This window comes from Capricornis sumatraensis, chromosome 1, assembly GCF_032405125.1.
Source record: "Capricornis sumatraensis isolate serow.1 chromosome 1, serow.2, whole genome shotgun sequence".
In the NCBI taxonomy this organism is placed as follows: domain Eukaryota; kingdom Metazoa; phylum Chordata; class Mammalia; order Artiodactyla; family Bovidae; genus Capricornis; species Capricornis sumatraensis.
The window spans coordinates 6,656,088-6,675,044 of NC_091069.1; the positions used below are offsets into that span (position 1 = coordinate 6,656,088).

The 18,957-nt window shown below is 41.4% G+C and overlaps 1 protein-coding gene across 5 annotated transcripts in view; it reads left to right on the forward strand.

The window, feature by feature from the left end:
* FNBP1 (formin binding protein 1) overlaps positions 1 to 18,957 on the forward strand; it is a 134,476-nt gene that overhangs the window by 95,861 nt on the left and 19,658 nt on the right. For 2 of the 5 annotated variants that reach the window (XM_068988777.1, XM_068988775.1), the window contains exons 7-10: positions 7,055 to 7,183; positions 8,815 to 8,961; positions 10,968 to 11,165; positions 12,118 to 12,300. In XM_068988777.1, coding sequence (XP_068844878.1) covers positions 7,055 to 7,183; positions 8,815 to 8,961; positions 10,968 to 11,165; positions 12,118 to 12,300 — 657 coding nt within the window. The remainder of the gene's footprint in view (positions 1 to 7,054; positions 7,184 to 8,814; positions 8,962 to 10,967; positions 11,166 to 12,117; positions 12,301 to 18,957) is intronic. The other 3 variants (XM_068988787.1, XM_068988793.1, XM_068988781.1) reach the window with 2 other exon arrangements.

Here is an 18,957-nt window from a genome sequence, read left to right on the forward strand (position 1 = left end):
CTGTTGTCAGTGTTACCGGTGATTATCAGAAAATGGGGTGTGCAGGGACTTTGCTTTCTAAACCGTACAATTTTATAAATTTGAATTAGCTACCACAAGCATATTTTTGTTACCAGGTGAAAAAAAAAAAGAACTGATGAAGATGGAGAGAAGTCAGATAACCCAGATTATAAAACTAGTGTGTTTAATTTTATCTATGACATGAAGTCAGCAGCTCAGGTAGCTTGCAGAAGCGTGAGGCGAGAGCCAGGTGCCCTGCTGCATTCTTGCTGTGCCTCCAGTCCAGGCTGCGTGCCCTTTTGGAATGCTGTATGCTGGTTTCCGGGGCTGATGGCTAGGCCATCTGCCCCCTAAGTGGAGCTGCTGCAATTTGCTGGCTATTGAATAATAAATATGGGCAGTCTTAGCTGTGGTGCAGAATAGTAAATTCAGAATACAATCTTGATTTAGCCTCCCTTTTCCTCCTGGCCTAAAATACAATTGGTTTCTCATCATGCTGAGAGTTCCTTGAACTGCAACGAGATCAAACATGTTGATCCTAAAGGAAGTCAACCCCAAATATTCACTGGAAGGACTGATGCTGAAACTGAAGCTCCAATAATCCAGCCACCTGATGAAAAGAGATAACTCATTGGAAAAGAGCCTGATGCTGGCAAAGATTGAAGGCAGAAGAAGAGAGTGGCAGAGGAGGAGATGGTTAGATAGCATCACTGCCTCAATGGACATGAATTGGAGCAAACCCTGGGAGACAGTGGAGCACAGAGGAGCCTGGTGTGCTGCCGTCCGCAGGGTCTCGAGATGGACACGACCGAGCGCCTGAACAATGACATGATGATGATAAAATAAAATACTGCAAGTCCAGCTTCTCCAGAAGATGCTTACTGCTGTTGGAACTACGACTGATGAAACCCTCTACACTGTGTTCCCCCAATTTTTGGTAATCAAACAGGCCCTTTCTAAGTTGTTACATTACATACTTCAACCCAAGGGAAAAAATGACTTTTCAAAGCTCTGAGTTCTTCTGCAATAAATAGTTTGTCATTTAAGGAACAGCAATGGATACAGTTCTGGGAAGTCTGAGGACATGTTCAAAAAATTAATATATCTCATGAGACTTCCCTGGTGGTCCAGCGGTTATGCATCTGCCTGCCACTGCAGGGGACACAGGTTCGATCCCTGGTCCGGGAACTAAGATCCCCGACACGTGCATGCTCGGTCGCTTCAGTCATGTCCGACCCTTTGTGACCCTATAGGCTGTAGCCTGCCAGGCTCCCCCTCTCCATGGGATTCTCCAGGCATGGATACTGGAGTGGGTTGCCATTCCCTTCTCCACGGGAAATTCCTGATCCAGGGATCGAACCTGCATCTACATTGGCAAGCGGGTTGCTTAAGATCCCTCATTCCACAGCTACTGAATGGGCATGCTCTGGAGCCCCTGAGCCACAAGAGAAGCCATGTTACATTTCATTATGTATATGAGTTAGGGTATGGGGATCAAACTTGTTGATCCTAAAAGAAATCAACCCTGAATATTCATTGGAAGGACTGATGCTGAAGCTGAAACTCCAATACTTTGGCCACCTGATGCGAAGAGCTGACTCATTGGAAAAGACCCTGATGCTGGGAAAGATTGAAGGTGGGAGGAGAGGGGGATGACAGAGGATGAGATGGTTGGCAGGCATCACCGACTCAATGGACATGAGTTTGAGTAAACTCTGGGAGTTGGTGATGGACAGGGAAGCCTGGCGTGCTGCAGTCGGACCAAGAGTCGGACACGGCTGAGCGACTGAACTAAACTGATGTATATGAATAGAACCAGTCTGTATTTGCTCATTTCGTTAAAAGGTCAAAAGCCATAAGAAGTCCTGGTAAAAGATGTGAGGGTATAAAATAGTAAGAAAATCCACGACGTTCCCCAAATGAAAGTAAACACATCCCTCGGTACGGCTCATCTTCTCTGTTTATGACTGAGACTCAGCCAGCAGTGCTCTTTTCTTAATGAATTGAACAGGAAGTAACTGCACATTTTGGCCATGCTGATCATCTAAATTTAACTAACTAAATGGATTATAGTATTTTTGTCTTTAAACCCATTAGGATTTAGAAGCATTGGGCTGCAGCTTGGTTTCTAAAATATGGTTTCCTTTATTTAGAAACTGTAACTCTGACCTTTGAAGCAGATGTCAATAAGACGATGTTAAGAATTACCAAGCAGTGAGGTCACACTTAAGTGATACATACTTAGGCCAATTTGGATTTATTTGGGGAGATTCCCAAGGATTTGTTAAAGAAATTCCACAGTTCAAGCTCAGTCTTTCTGACTGACAGTGAAAGTGGTGTAGCTCTTATTTAAAGATCTCTGTGACTTATGGCCTGAGGCAATTGTGGTCATTGTGGACTTTTTTAGAATATTATCTCTAAATTCTGTAACTCTGACTGGTTGAAAAAAAAAATCCTCTGAACGTCTCTCTGCCCCCCAGTAATGTTGCCACAAGATGCTTTATCTTTTATTCTTAGATGGGAACTTGAATGAAAAGAAATAGCTGATGGTCTTGCCGAGGATGGAAATACTGTACCTCTTTAAGATAATAGTTGCTATTTTTAGACAGACTTACAAAGAGCTGGGAAATGGTGATGCTTCTAATCTTCATGCAGCCTTAGGCATGAGGAGATGCACTCTCGAAAATATCTAGTTATTTAGCAGTTTCTCCAAATAAGTTTTTGAAAATACTTTATTTTTAAAAGCATATTTGTAATAATGAGTAAGTGACTCAGCCCTGGTGTTTGAGAGAGACTCTTGACGTTCCAGCACAAAGTAAACATCACAGCTTATGAAACCAAAATAGATTTCCATAGTCAATCTTAGTCAGAACAATGGTACATTCCTGGGCCTGGAGTTCAACAGTGGGTATTAATTCAAAGCAGCTGAATCCTGGGATGAGAGTAAGACAGCCCTGTCTTCCCACTGTGGTCTGGCAGAACGTGAAATGTGACGATATTTTGCTGCTTCTAAATGTTGCTTTATCTTTTTAGTGGGTCAGAGACAGACTGTAGATATACGAAGGCTTTTGCATACTGATGGCCAAGATTTTTCTTTTCAGAAAACTGCCCGAGACATAATGCTTCTTTCACAAAAGATAGACCAGTTCCTTCCCTCTGGAGTCTGTTTTCTTCCGTTCTCCAGGCTGGATTTTATCTTCTTTATCTCCGTTTCTTCCGTAGTTTACATGTAGCGGTCACCAAGTTGTATTTGGGGATTACAGCGTATGGGCATTGTGAAACAGTTATGAGTTGATATGCTTATGAAAGCAATTATGGGCTCCCCTGGTGACTCACTGGTAAAGAATCCGCCTGCCAGTGCAGGAGATCTGAGTTCAGTCCCTGGGTCGGCAAGATCCCCTGGAGAAGGAAATGAAATGGCAATCCACTCCAGTATTCTTGCCTGGGAAATCCCATGAACAGAGGAACCTGGTGGGCTATAGTCCATGGAGTCGCAAGAGAGTCAGACACGAATTAGCGACTAAACAACAACAGAAAATAATTATCTAGCCAAAGCAGAAACATTATTAGAGATTCTGAGTAGTTCAGAGGAAGGAGGGTAACAGGCACTTCCAGTCAGGTGGTCCTGGGGCACCTCCGACAGGCTTGCCTCCAGTTCTCATGAGTAAAATATTCCGCAGTCATTATGATGAATGGATTGTCAGGAAGCATTGATCTGCTGATGTGGGCTGTGTGTGTGTGTGTGTGCACGCACACATACGTGCGTGTTTACTGATGACATTCTGGCCCTTGTTTCAGAACTAAGCTATGTTCAGTTTTCACCAAGTTGGATCATTTCTCCAAAATAAATCAGGAGATGCTCCACCTTGGTACTCCTCATTTATAAAAGAGATGAAGGAACCTGCCTGCCCTGGGGATTTTCTGACTTTTTTCTGAGGAAGGTTTATGAATGAAGTAGAGAATTTTTTAGAAATGGCGGCCGGCGGCGGGGGTGGGGGTGGTGGTGCGGCGGGGTCTACCTGGGAATTTCCTTGGTGGTGGGTTGTCATTGTCCCTTTTTTTTCCCGTAGTCCCAGCAGAGTGAGACATGATAAAACTCGGTAACTGAAAGAGTTAAAAGGGCTTTTGCGTTGGTTGCATCAGGGGAGCAGATGGAGTGCCCGTAGGTGGGGAGGCTACTGTTTAAACGGAGGGGGGTTACTGTGTATTGGCAGGGCGTGGATTTTACAGGGTAGCCGGGGACTGGCTAGTACATGCGCTGGGGAGCGCAGTAAAGCGGAAGCCGAAGCATATGGTCAGGAAGGGCGCTAAGAGGCCGCCGACAAAGAGGAAGGACGCGGCAGCTGCGCGAATAACGGAGGGGAGATGAGACGTTGGTAAATTGGGTCTTAAGAAACTAAGAAATCTCAGGTGATAAGGAAATCAGTTTGGCAATGTTAATACTGATACTGCACTAGGGAAGCGTTTACCGAGGAACAGAGAAGGGAATAAAGCAAGCAGGTCTGAATGGCCCACCGTGGCTTCACAGAGACACGGAGGAGCGAAGCCTGTCGAGGAAGTGAGATCAGGTTAAGCCTTCAAGTCACAGAGGCAGGAAACCAATAAAGGACGTTGAGATGCAAAGAAACCGACCTGGAACCAGCGACGAGACAGGGGGTAGCACAGACAGACACCTCCAACCTTTCTTCTTCGTGTTGGCATTTGAATGGTTCTCTGTTTTTCCTTTATCTCTAAAATAAAAAAGTTTCAGTAAAACAAAGCAAAACAAGCAACCAGACAAAAGTTGCCTTGGTTGGGTTGGAACAAGGCCCTTCTCCTGTTGTGTTCTTGGCTTGGTGTGGTGAGTTTGCCAAGCACACAGGCCAAGCCATCTCTTCATCTGGCAGGAGGTAGTTTTTGTCCTGCGTGGACCTCAGGTCGTCTTAGAGATTCATGAGATTATATTTATCAAGGCACCTCCAAAGGAATCTGAGGAGCTAATACCAGCATAACAATCGTTGATATTTGTGGAGGACTTTAGGCTTTTCAGACATTCTTGTTTGAACTTTCAAATCGATTACGCAGCTTGTCGGTAATAGCCTCTTTCTTGTTTGTGTGTGATTAACCAAAATATGAATTAAAAGAGAGAAACAAATTTAGGAATTCTCTTATTATTTAGGAGAAAAGCAATGCAATAAAACATTGGAAAAGACCCTGATACTGGGAAAGATTGAAGGCAGGAGAGAAGGGAGCGACAGAGGATGAAATAGTTGGATGGCATCACTGACGCCATGGACATTAGTTTGAGCAAACTCCAGGAGATAGTGAAGGACAGGGAAGCCTGGTGTGCTATAGTCAATGGGGTCAAAAAGAGTCAGACACAACTGAGCAACTGAAAGACACACACACACACACACGGCTCAAAGAGGGCACCATACTTAGTGCCACTTTAAAATATATTCTGAAAAAAAACACAGTGGAGAGTTTTAGAAAGACCCCTATAGATTAGTGGTTCACACGCCTTTTTAATTCATGAACTCCTTTGATAATTGGGTAAAAAAAAATTATGGACCCCCTGTCCCCGACTCAAAAAAATAAAAAGTATGATCAGAGGTTCCCACAAGGGAAGCTAAATCTTGGTAATAAATATGTGAATTGGGCCAAGTGTAGACAATAAAGAATGTTGGTACGTTTCAAAGTGGAAAGTCGTGCCACATTAAGGCAAGAATGGTGGGGTTTGTGAAAATCGAAGTGTAGTTGATGAGTTGGATGGATAGCATCAGTGGACTCCACAGAAATGAATCTGAGCAAACTCCAGGAGATAATGAAGGACAGAGGAGCGTAGCATGCTGCAGTCCATGGGGTCGCAAAGAATCGGACACGACTTACTGAATGAACAACAGTAGTTGTTTTATCATAATATGTTAGTTTCAGGTGTTGGCTCTATTTCCCTGTGCTATACAGTGCGTCCTTGTTGCTTATCTATTATAAATACAGCAGTTTGAATCATTAATCTCATGCCCATAATTTGTCCCTTTCCCTTTTGATAGTCACAAGTTTTGTTTTCTATATCTGTGAGTCTGATAATCATTTGTAATATTTTTTTTTTAGATTCCACCTGTAAGTGATCTCTTACAGTATTTGTCTTTCTCTATCTGACTTATTTCGCTAAACATAATAGTCCTTAGGTCCATTCACGTTGCCACATGGAAGAATTTCATTCTTTTTTATGGTTGAGTAATATTCCATTAGTGTTCCAAGACATAGCTCAGATGGTAAAAGAATCTGCCTGCAATGTAGGAGACCCGGTTTTGATCCCTGGGCCGGGAAGATCCCCTGGAGAAGGAAATGGCAACCCACTCCAGTATTCTAGGCTGGAGAATCCCATGGACAGAGGAGCCTGGCAAGTCACAGTTCGTGGGGTCGCAAAGAGTTGGACACGACTGAGCGACTAACACACAATATTCCATTGCGTGTGTATACCATATCTTCCTACTCCATGCAGCTGTTGGTGGGTGCTTGAGTTGCTTCTCTGACGTGACTGTTGTAAATAGTGCCGCTATGGACACTGGGGTGCACATATCTGTTTTTCTAGATGTACACTCAGGAGTGGACTTGCTAGATCGTATGGTAGTTCAATTTTTACTTTTTTGAGGAACCTGCATATTGTCTTCCGTAGGGGCTGTACCAATTCACAATGTACAGGGGTTCCCTTCTCTCTGCATCCTCACCAACATTTGTTATTGCAGACTTTTCCTAATAGCCATTTTGACAGGTGCAAGCTGATAGTTCACTGTTGTTTTGATTTGCACTTCTCTAATAGTTTGTGATGTCGAGCATCTTTTCATGTGCCTATTGGCCATCTGTGGGTCTTCTTTGGAGAAATGTGTCTTCAGATCTTCTGCCCTATTTTGGATTGGGTTGTTTAAACAATTTTCAAAAAAACCCAGCACCTGGTAAATAGGATACATTTGAGGAAAATGTGACACCCCCTCCCCGCAGTCCCTCCAGTTTGCAATCCTAGGCTTTTATATATTATGGATAAACATGGGAAGTTCTCATTTTTTGCCCTAAGGCACGACAACAAGCTCAAACACGTCATCAAATGGCAGAGGAGAGCAAAACAGATTACTCATCGATTCTACAGAAATTCAACCATGAGCAGCATGAGTATTACCACACTCACATTCCAAACATCTTTCAGGTAAGTGGTTCAGCTCTCTCAGATTTGCTTGGCTTAGAAACAAGTTACTTGGAATCATGATTTCCAAGTATTTATAGCATTCTAAATTTCCTCTAACTCAAATCACTTAAAAAAAAAAAATTTCAGATTAAGCACATACTGACATTAAGATGAAACATAACACGAATTTCAAGATTAATCAACAGACTTTGTAAGTTTGCTTGGTTTGACCCTGCAACCATTCTTGGTCAGACTTAGAACCGTGATTCTGACGTTAACACTCTTTTTGCTAAAAGGACCATTCTGCTTACAAAAATGCCAAACTTACCTTTAGGAATCAGAGCAGCATTAAGACAGCTGTAGGATTTGAACAGATGATTATGAACATTGGGGTGCATGTATCTGTTGGAATTAATGTTTCCTTTCTTTTTTTTTTTTCCTGGATATATACCCAGGAGTGGATCATATGTAGTTCTATTATTTTTTTGAGGAACCTACATATTGCTTTCAAAGGGCTGTACCACTTTGCATTCCCACCATCAGTGTACATGGGTTCTCTTTTCTCTGTATCCTCACCAACATTTGTTACTTGTAGACTTTTCCTGATCACCATTTTGACAGGTGTGAAGTGATAGCTCACTGTTGTTTTGATACTCCTGTTGTCTTTCCTTTGGACTGTTTAACAGTGTGAGAGAGGATACATGATGCTGTTCTCCCCCTTTGGGAATTTTTGTACAACTTCAAGTTCTACTGTAGAAAAAATAACAAAAATTTGTATCATGGTGTCTACACAGCAAGCAAGAACTTCCAGCTTGCAAATGAGAGGGTGAGACAAATTGAGAGGGTAGCAATGAAGCATACACTTTGCCATATGTAAAACAGAGAGGAAGTGGGAATTTGCTATATGATCAGGGAGCTCAACGAGGTATCTGTGACAACCTAGAAGGATGAGACGGGGGGGAGGGAGGGTCAAGAAGGAGGAGACATATGTATACTTATGGCTGATTCACATTGTTGTATGGCAGAAATCAGCACAATATTGTAAAGCCATTATCCTCAATTAAAAAGAAATTAAAAAAAAAAAAAACCTCCAACTTGTAGAAGTTGTGTTGGGCGTCTCAGCCTGTGTTGGGTCAAGGCAGTTAACCTGCATGCCATGCTTTTGGTAAAGGATGAAACAGTGGCCCAAAGATAGAGGAAATATTTGAAATCTAATAACTGAACTGAACTGAACCAAATGGTATTAATAGTAAAACTACCTGCGTTTCAGGTTCTTACTGAAATTGGAATGGAATTGTGTAAAGTGTACATTTTAGACAGCCTCACAATTAGTAAAGTATGTGTCCAGTTGGCTAAAGTAGAAGCACAATAAATTTATGGTTGCTTTAACTCTAACCTTTTTAAATTTGTTTTTGGCCACCTCGAGCGTCATGAAGGAATCTTAGTTCCCTGACCAGGGGTCAAACTCGTGCCCACAGTAGTGGAAGGGCAGAGTCTTAACCACTGGATCGCCAGGGAAGTCCCTAATTTGAACCTTTTAATAGGCCTATTTCCCTCCTAGAGAATTTTTTAGAGGTAACAATGCTACTAAAAAACAACTTCCTTAAATAATAGTAAACCAAACTAATTTTATGCAAACTCTAATGTTGCAGAAAATTCAAGAGATGGAGGAGAGGAGGATAGTGAGAATTGGAGAATCAGTGAAGACATACGCAGAGCTGGACCGGCAGGTGATTCCCATCATTGGGAAATGCTTGGATGGAATCGTAAAGGCAGCCGAGTCAATTGATCCGAAAAATGTAAGTACTGTAGTTTGGACTTAATGGTAATGGATAACTGTGGCTCCATTATTTCCCTGTCCCTTCCCACAGTGACCTTATTCAATCATCTGAGAGTAGCTGCTTTCAGTGGTCACAAGTACTTTTCAACAATAGCAATACCTTTTCAGAGTCTTTAAAATTCAGCCCTCCATGTTTTGGATTTAGTGTAGTCCTTTGCACATTTGGGACTATGGATGTTAGTATAAGTTTTGTTGTTACTGTTTAATCACTAAGCCGTGTTTGACTCTTTTGCATCCCCAAGGACCGTAGCCCACCAGGTTCCTCTGTCCATGAGATTTCTCAGGCAAGAATACTGGAGTGGGTTGCCATTTCCTTCTCCAGGGGATCTTCCTGACCCAGGGACTGAACCCACGTATCCTGCTTAGCAGGTAGACTCTTTACCACTGAGCCATCAAGGAAGCCTGAGAGTATAGGCTTAGGTTCATATAACAGTGACAATAGTGTCTTAAGACAGTTTATTTTTCCTCCTGTGTGAAGATGTCTACCAGGCAGAGCATCCAGCTGTGGTATGGGCAAATGATCTGCAAGTCCTCAGGAATTCAGGCTTCTCCTAGTTCACAGCTTTTGATGATATGACTTTCAAACTCAACATGGCTTCTGTAGCTCCAGCCATCACATCCAAATTCCATAAAGCATTAAATAGAGAAGAGTCCACACTATCTATTTAAGGAAGCTTTCTAAAATTGCTCACTGTACTTCTGCCTACATCTCAGAGATCTCAGAAGTCAAAACCTAGTCCTGGGGCCACTTCCTGCTGTACAGAAGGCTTTAGAGTGAAGCCTTTTTGCTGGATGGCCGTGTGCTCAGCTTAAAATCAGGGTTCTTATTAATCAGAAGGAAGGATAATTGGCTCTTACAAGACAATTGATGTCTATGGCACACCTACAAATTCCATGTTAGCTAAAACAGCTATGACCAATTAAAATGTGGGCTCATGGTAGGAAGTTGAGATCTTTCCAGATGGTCTTCTCTAATAGTTTCTTCTTTTTCAATCCGATATCATTGAGTTAGAATTTTATTACAAGTCACAGGTGCTTTTATAATACTTTAACTGTACATCTGTCTATCTTGGACACAATGGTTGTCATTTCCTTACACGTTGGTCTTCATCACCTGACCCCGAAAAGACTCTGAACTCAAAGTTCCTAGCAGGGGGACACCAGAGAGTGGGCAGTCAGTTCCCTCATTTATTCAGCTAACATTTATTCTGTCCTTATCATTAGGCATCATCCAGGTGCTAGGGATGCAGTGGAGAAGGGAGCTTACATTCTAGTGGAGGAGAGACTTTGGGCAAATATATACATAAAGGAAAATTATCCAATAAATTCCCATCTTTGAACCACAGTGAACCAAAGAAATCAGAGGGAGGATATTTTTTTGCCTTGACTTTGTGTATGCCAAACGGCTTTAAGACCTTCTGATGAGAATCAGTTTTTATATTACTGCATTTTTCAAGGGAAGGGCTTCCTAGGTGGCTCAGTGGTAAAGAATCCGCCTGTCAAGCAGGAAATGCGGGTTCGACCCCTGCATCAGGAAGACCCCTTGAAGAAGGAAATGGCAACCCACTCCAGTATTCTTGCCTAGAAAATCCCATGGACAGAGGAGCCTGGAGGGCTACAGTCCATGGGGTTGCAAAGAGTCGGACATAACTCAGCGACTAAGCAACAACAATTTTTCAAGCGAATTGCATAATAAATGACCCAGTTTTTCTGCTTTTTGGCAAAGTTGTTCTTAATATTTGTTTCTCTAAATGTAGAAAAATAATTAAAATTATCTTGAAATCTCAACTAGAGGTATACCTTTACAGGTTACTCTTTCAAATGATAAAAATATTACTAGAAAAAAAATCTGTTACTCAATATAACTTCCTTAGAATGTCATCTGTGTGAGGGCATCATAGTTCAGTGTGTGGAAAGTATTTACATGGATTGGAACATATTTGTGCGTGATGGGTGTCATTGCAGGATTCACAGCTGGTCGTAGAAGCTTATAAGTCTGGGTTCGAGCCTCCAGGAGACATTGAATTTGAGGATTACACTCAGCCTATGAAACGCACTGTGTCAGATAACAGCCTTTCAAATTCCAGAGGAGAAGGCAAATCAGAGCTCAAATTTGGTGGCAAATCCAAAGGAAAGTTATGGCCGTTCATCAAAAAAAATAAGGTACTGATGACTGGTCCCAGTGTGATGTGAGTGTTACAAGGTGTGGAGATGTTCATCTGTCTTTTAGTCTTTAAAGGAACGAAGAGTTTTAAGCTTGTAGTTTCAGAATGCAAACAGAAGGCTAGCGTGCTGTTTCATTTTAAGGCAATATCTCTCTTTGGTGGTGGTACCTTGGCCGTGGCCTTTTGTCTTATTTCAGACGCATTTATCACCTGCACCGTGTCACCCACACTAACAGCCTACTGACCTCGGGCCGTTCCGCATCACGCCTTTCACTCCTAAGTCTCCTAGATTGCTGCTTCCCTGGGCTGAGAGAAGGGACGCTGTGCCACATTTCTATAACCATGTATCAGCATCTCTAATTGAAGTGGTTTCCCTGGATTAATAACTTGGTTTTGAGCTCCTGTTAACATATGTATCCATGAACATTTTTTATTTTCTTTCTAGAGTGTGATATGTAGGTGCATGACAGCATTAACCTGGGCATAAAGGGTGTGATCGAGGTGACACGAACCGCTTTAACCTTAGAATAATTTAATATTTCATTTTAAGACTGTCTTGCTGTTTTCACAACCTTAGCATTTAAGGACTTTCGTTTTCTCCCATCCAGCTGTGTTAGTCTAGGTGGCTTAGAAGTATTTACCCTTCTGGCTTAGACTGGTTTAGGGTGACTAGTTAGAACGGCAGTTTGCATGTGAAAGTCTGCATGAGCTTCTGGTCAGATATTTCTTGCTCTTCTTCTCTTGCTTTACTTACTAAAACTCCCACTTTCACCACATTCTCCATTTAACCTGTCCTCCATGTTTTCTTTTGGACCATGGCCTAAATTTTTAATTGTTTGTGTTTGACTTGCTTTGGATTTCAAATATTGTTTGATGCTTATTTTTGTTTTGTGTCTTATCTTCTTGTTTCTGATTTTTTGCTCCGTCACCGCTCCATCTCTTACACGTAGCTTATGTCCCTTTTAACATCCCCCCATCAGCCTCCCCCGCCTCCCCCTGCCTCTGCCTCACCTTCTGCTGTTCCCAACGGCCCCCAGTCTCCCAAGCAGCAAAAGGAACCCCTCTCCCATCGCTTCAACGAGTTCATGACCTCCAAACCCAAAATCCACTGCTTCCGGAGTCTAAAGCGCGGGGTAAGTTCTCCTCTCGAGTCCTGTCTCTCTGGTGCGCTTTGGTTGCGTGTTTTGTCCTGCATAACTTAATTTTGTTTGTGAATGACTCCTTTGTGTTTTCCCATAACATAAAACAATAAGAACCTATGATTCATTATAGCCGGAAAGAAGAAGAGCCACAGAGAGAGCGAAAAAAAAAAAAAAGGAAGGAAGCAGGATGGATGGAAGGAGAGAGAGGGGAAGCCAGCCAGCCAGGGTTCTTTTTTGTCTGTAATCCATTTGGGGGGGTGGGGGGAACCTTGCTTCATTTCCTTTCTGAAATATCTAAATCATTAATATTTTACCTTGATCATACTGAAAAAAGGAAACTTAAATTCGGTTTCTAAAGCTAGCAACATTTGAAGAGGTGGAAATCACTGCATAGTCAGAAAATATTTGCTTAATAATTACTGAAACAGTGTATAAAGAGGGTACTTCTCTCTGAGCTATGCCTCCAGGCCTGCGGGGAAATGGTATGGATTACAGGGGTTTCCTTGGCTGTTTCGGTGAATTTACAAGATGTTGATCAAATATCTGGTAACAGATCTGACTGCATAAGAGCTAGTGCAGTATGTCTCTTAAGAGGGTGAAATAATAGCAGCTGGCCTTTATCGTATGCTTGTCGTTTGCCAGACTGTGTTCTATGTGCTTGTTTAACTCTGTCAACCACCCTATGAACCTAGGTACTAAGATTTCTTTATTTTACTGATAAGCAAACTGGTACCTACAAAGATGAAGCTAGGAAGATATGTAGCCAGGATTTAAAGCCAGAGAACCTGTTTATGATCTGAGAGTCTATGTGTTCACACCAAGAAGAACCTGTTTTATTCTGATTGACTCAGTGTTGCCATCCTAATTAAGATCGCATGTGCTTAAGTCACAGGGTTTTATGGAATTGATCAGCAGTCCAAAGCAGATACCAGTTTGGTTTTTTAGAAAAAAACTGGAACAAAGTCATTCATTTGTAGCCTCCTGAATAAACCTAAATGGTCAGTCTAAGCCATCCCAAAATACTCTTTAAAATGAATAATGGGTAAGCAAACATTAAACGCGTATGTGGTAAGGTTTCCTTTTATTCTGTTCTGTGAGAGTTACAATATGGTTGTAGTGGAGGTATGTTCCTTGTAACAAATTTTTACTTTTCCTTTCCTCTGTGTATAAAAGATGTTTTTAAAAAAATAGCTACATTGTTACATTTTTAAATAAGGGGCAAAACCCTCATTTTTTTATATGCTGATTCCTTTGGTAATGAAATCTGAGTTTTCTGTGAAGAGTATAGTTGGTGGAATTATCCTGTTTTAAGGTTACCCAGCATATCAGGGTAAGAATTCGAATTTAATTTCCTAAAGATTTCAAGAGTGCCTTTGTTAGAAGGCAGAATATAGCTTCAGCAGTGGACGATGGCTCATGTTGAACTCTATAATTAGATCTCCATTATGCTGGCTTTTAGAATTAATTCTCCATCCATCTCTGCTCCTTGTTCATGGAAGAATCTCCAACAGATGACTATAGGTCGCTATACTAGGCCATCAACTAGGAAGTTTTACATAAACTGTAAAACGGTTACCCCACCTCTGCTGCTTCCAAAACCCGTACAGAGCACTCATTTATTATATTTATAAAAATATGTCTGCATTGTCTTTTGTAATCTCATAATGAAAAATGTCGAATATTCATGGTTTTTCACTGTTTGCATATGTATCTATTCCATTCTTCTGTCAACATCACAATCTTGGTGGCAGATGGTTTCTGAAGCATGTTTCATGGTGTTCTCTAAATGTTTAGGAAGAGACCAAGAATGTCAGTAATCAATAAGCATAAGAAAACGTGGCTAAGAAAAAAATAAACACTTGAAAACAAAAACAGTGAAATGAAAAATGGGTTATTTTGATTAATTGAAGAAATGCCCTTCTCTTAAAAAAAAGAACATTAGCAAAATAAGTTTTATTTCTTACACCTCAAATCTGTGCTCAGCAAACCTCTATCTTTAAAAGAAATCTCCTAAATGGGGAGTGTGCTTTTGAGAATAAACACACACACACACATGAAGCATCAGTAAATAAATATAAACATATTTTTACTTCTCTTATTTTTAGTTGATCTGTTTTTAGGGTCAGATGTGATGTGCTTTTCTTCAGGAAATAGCAGTGCGAAAAAAGAAAAGGAAATGCATCGTAGAAGTAAGATAAGGAAGTTTAAAAAAAAATCTGAAGTTTGGGGAAATAAATTTGATTTTAAAGCAATTTCAAAACAGAAGGTACATGGTTTACAGGATCCCTAACTAAAATGATACAGTCCTCGCTAGTATTTCATTTGTTCCACTTTTTAAGATTATTGCGCCAAAGACGGGAAAATGCTTCTAGGAGAATAACAAATCTGTGATTTTAATGTGTCTTTTATCGTGCTGTGCAGCTTTCTGATCTAGATTTTAGTCATTTGTTTCTGATTATCAGAATGTGTAAATGCAATGCGAATATTTTGTCACATAACTGATTTTGTTTCTCAATGAGTAGGATAAAATATTTTTTGTTGTAAATCATTCACATTTGTAAGAAAATGTCTCATTGGACATCTTTAGAGATTGGCATGCCACCATTATTAACCACTGTTTCATCTTTATGTAAGTCAAAGAAAAATGAAGCGAGATTGTGTGTTCTCAATTTGCAATCTACAGAGCATGACTTTACTGTCTTAAGATTTCCTGATCTGAGTACGGGCCTTCTAAAAATCTAAAATATGGACCTATCTCCCTGCTTCCCTCACTTTAGAGTTCATTGTATGGAAAAATACCATCAACATTGATCAAAATATTTTGAAAATCCCTACCAATTGTTTGTCAGATGTTACAGTCTTCTGGTTAATTTCATTTGATTGACTTTGTTCTCTTGCTGATTATTGGCAGACTCAGGCTCTCTGTTTTCACAAAGAACTCATGAAGAGGACGATAGGGAAACCCACGTATGCTTTTGAAGCTAGGGACTATGTTGTAAGTTTACCTGTGACGGCCAGGTCATGCGGTCACGGCACAGGCACTAACCCATGTGATAGCACCAAGACTGGGGACCCAGGTGCTCTCTGACCCAGACAGCGGGAGAAGCCTCCTTGTACCCACCCAGCCACAGGCTTCCTCATCCCGGAAAGTCGCATGGAAAAAGGGGCCAAACTTTCCAGGAACAAGCTTCCTAAAAACGTCAGCGAGCCGAGCTTGTGTTTCTCCCCTTTGCGTAGATGGGGGGACTGCTGTCTGAGCTGGTGTCACTGAGTATGATTTTACGGCAGAATCTCACCCCTAAAACACCGCTGGTCATGGGAGAATGGCACTCTCGCAGACGGCTGCGTGTGGCTCCCTTACCCACATGCACATCTGAAACAGATGGGTCCGTAAAGGACAACCAAAAAAAAAAAAAAAAAAATCTGCGAAGCCTGAGCAAGGGTCACAGAGCAGCGAAATGACCTTCCGTGGACTTTAGACCACAGACACTTACATATTCCTGTTCACTGTCCCCTTTCTCTGTACTTGAGGTTAGTACCTGTGACGGCCCAATAACACATGGACCCGCCAGCTCTGTGTGCCCTCATGTGTTATTGACACTCGTGGCTCCCCAGGCTCCATAATCGTTGCCTGAAACTGACAGCTTTTAGTACTTCAGGTGTCACACAGCGCACTTAATGCAGCCTTTCAAAGTATTCTCTTGGCAGGTGATTCAGTTTCTAATTTAAAAGGATCTAACTGGCTGGCTTGCAACTTAAGATGGAAAACCAGTTTACAGTCATTAAAAAGATTATACTGATGGCACTTCTTATAGATTATCCATCACCTGTCCACTTCAGAAAATTGGATTTGAGAATTCAATATTGCCTATTTCTATTGGGATCTGTTCTCAATCCCAATGAGTTATTTTTATTATGAAGTGGTAATAGTCCTGTGCTATTAGTCTTGATGTTAGAATTCTGGTTTTGGAATGGCTAAGAAAAAAATATATTGCTTTAAAAATAAATAAAATTTTAAATATATATATATATAATTACCTTAAGCCATGGAAGTAGACAAATAGACAGCAGGTAGAGTGGCGAGTTCAAATTAGCAGCATTTACACGGTAATGTGTGAGGAAACGTTTGTATAAGGTCTGCTTTGCAAGAAAGATATTTGCAAGTTTTCTGCTGTGCACCAAAAGTGTTGTCTGTAAAAAACTCAAATTGTGATAAACAGATCTGTGCTAAAATTTGCAGGAGGGGCTCAAGGCGTTATGTAGGTTGCCTACCTGGACGGCGATCACAAATATGATGGTCTGCACCTTTTCTTCCCAAGATTTTGTCTTGCTATGCCTTTCCTTAAAAGTATTTTTCCCCCAGAGGGAAAATTTCTTTAAAAGCTTAATGTCTATTCACAATGAAGTATCAACTTTGAGTTAATCTGAATAATAAGATTTTTTAAGTCTAGTTAAGGAATTTTTAACACCCTGTTCCCTCCCAATTTAAAACCAAAGGGCCCTGGGGACTTCCTGGTGGTCCAGGCGCTAAGACTCTGCATTCCCGATGCAGGGGGCCGAGGTTTTATCCCTGGTCTGGGAACTAGATCCCACATGGGGCAACTAAGAGCTTGCCAAAACTAGAGATCCCATCTGCCCCAACTAAGACTGGGTGCAGCCAAGTAAATAAATAAATATCTAAGTAAGTAAATAAAATCAAGGGGCACTTTCTCTGCCACTCTATCTCCAATGTATTTTTGGATCCTGCTACCAATTCCCTGAACTTTTAGGATTACAGCAGCCGAGTAAATATGCACCAAACTCTCAAAATACTGCTTTATCGCCAAAAAGCATGTCTCACCTATCACCGAAGAACCAGTGTTTCTTTTCCTAATTTTGAGATGCCTTTTAATCTGGTTTTGGATCCAGTAATAGGTATAGTTTCGCCAGCCTCCAGGCCTAGCAGAGTTGCCAACTGCTGTGTCCTGGCAATTAACAGGAAATCCACAGCGAGGAGTAAGTACCCCTCAGTAGTTAAGACAGTTGGCTGTTTCCTAAAGGTCACTTGCAAGAGCAGCAACTTCTGTTAACTCCCCAGGTGCTATGGAACCTCTGTGGGTGGGGCCCGCAGTTCGATAGAAAGCCCCAGAAGACACCTTCTGTATAGCAGGAAGTGCCTGCAGTACACAGGTGGGAGACAGCATCCATCTCCAACCTGGTGCTGAGAGGCTTCCTGGTTCCTGCAGGTCGGGTCTCAGAGCATCTTTCAGTCCTTGGTTCCCGTTTACCAATTTGAGAGTTTGTCTTAGTACCTTTAGGAAATACCCGGGTTCAGATGTATTAGAGCCCCTTAAGATAAAAATATTACTGATATGTTGTGGAATTCATTGCTTTCCCAACTCTTTTAGTCTGTGTGAAACTTTCCATGGGAGGTGTGGTGAACAAAAGTTTCTGTGACCACTTCCATCTTTTATAATCATGATATGTCACTGATTGCAAACTCTTATTAATTTATACTCAGGCTGACATGACCAATCAGAACAGTAAGCAGAAGCGCTCCCTTCCTATCTTTATACTTTGCTCTGGCACCATGGCCGCTAAAGAAAGGTTTGGGCAGATTGGCCCCTCTTGGGAATTTCGGCACAGATCCGCTACAAGTCATGTTCACAAAGCGCCAGGTTGAATTTATGTGTTATGTTAATTCAGTGGAACGGACCAAGTTCCTCTTCTCATGTGTTGTTGTTTCTCTCTCTCTCTCTCTCTTTTTTTCCCTGTTACCCCTTCGATTTTTACACGAAGCTTTCTCTCAAGCTGGTAAGCACATTTACTCCATGCATGTCCTGAATCTAATCAGGTGTTTCGGTGTGCATTTTGTGGGTGCTGTGCCATCTGCAGCCCATCTTCAGGGTTAACTGTTGATGCGTGTTTCCCTTGTGTGTGCCTTTGTTGGGGCTTCCTTATTAGACCTCTGGAATATGAAGGTCCAGGGTCTAACAGAGGTGATCATAATCTTTCCCCATTAAGAAGATTAACGCTTAACTCATGATTTGGTTTTCTTTACCACTGGAGTCTTAAGAGGATGACAGATGTTGATAAGCTTTATTTAAATATGAACAAATATAAATACTAAATATGAGGAGGTTTATGTATCGAATCATTCTAAATGAAAGCAAATTTAATAGTTGGAAGTTGCTCCTCTCCAGGAGCCACAGAAGCAGATGAAAATCACTGGGGACCTGAGGGAGGCATGCAGGAATGATGCTGGGCTCAGACTCAGGTCTAAGGCACCTTCGAGAATTGAAGGTCATGAAACTTTTAAGTTGCTCCGTAAATACACTGGTGCCTTGGCGTAGCTGATTCAAGAAATCAAAGACAATTTTATGGACAGTGAAAAGAGCCTCCTAAGCCTTTCTAAAATGATTTCTTTAGTGTTCGGTGTTGTTACTACTTTTAATTTCATAGCCCTAGTAAATAGTCAAACTAATCATTAAACCTATTAAAAGAAACTCTTAACCACATAACCCATACTGTTCTTCAGATATGTGTAAGTTATATAGTAATCTCAAACATCACAGCTGAGAATATCCTGAAGTCACGGACAATAATGAACTTGACCCTTCAACCAGGAATGACATCAGCATTTTATGCACTGTTATTGAGAATATAGGG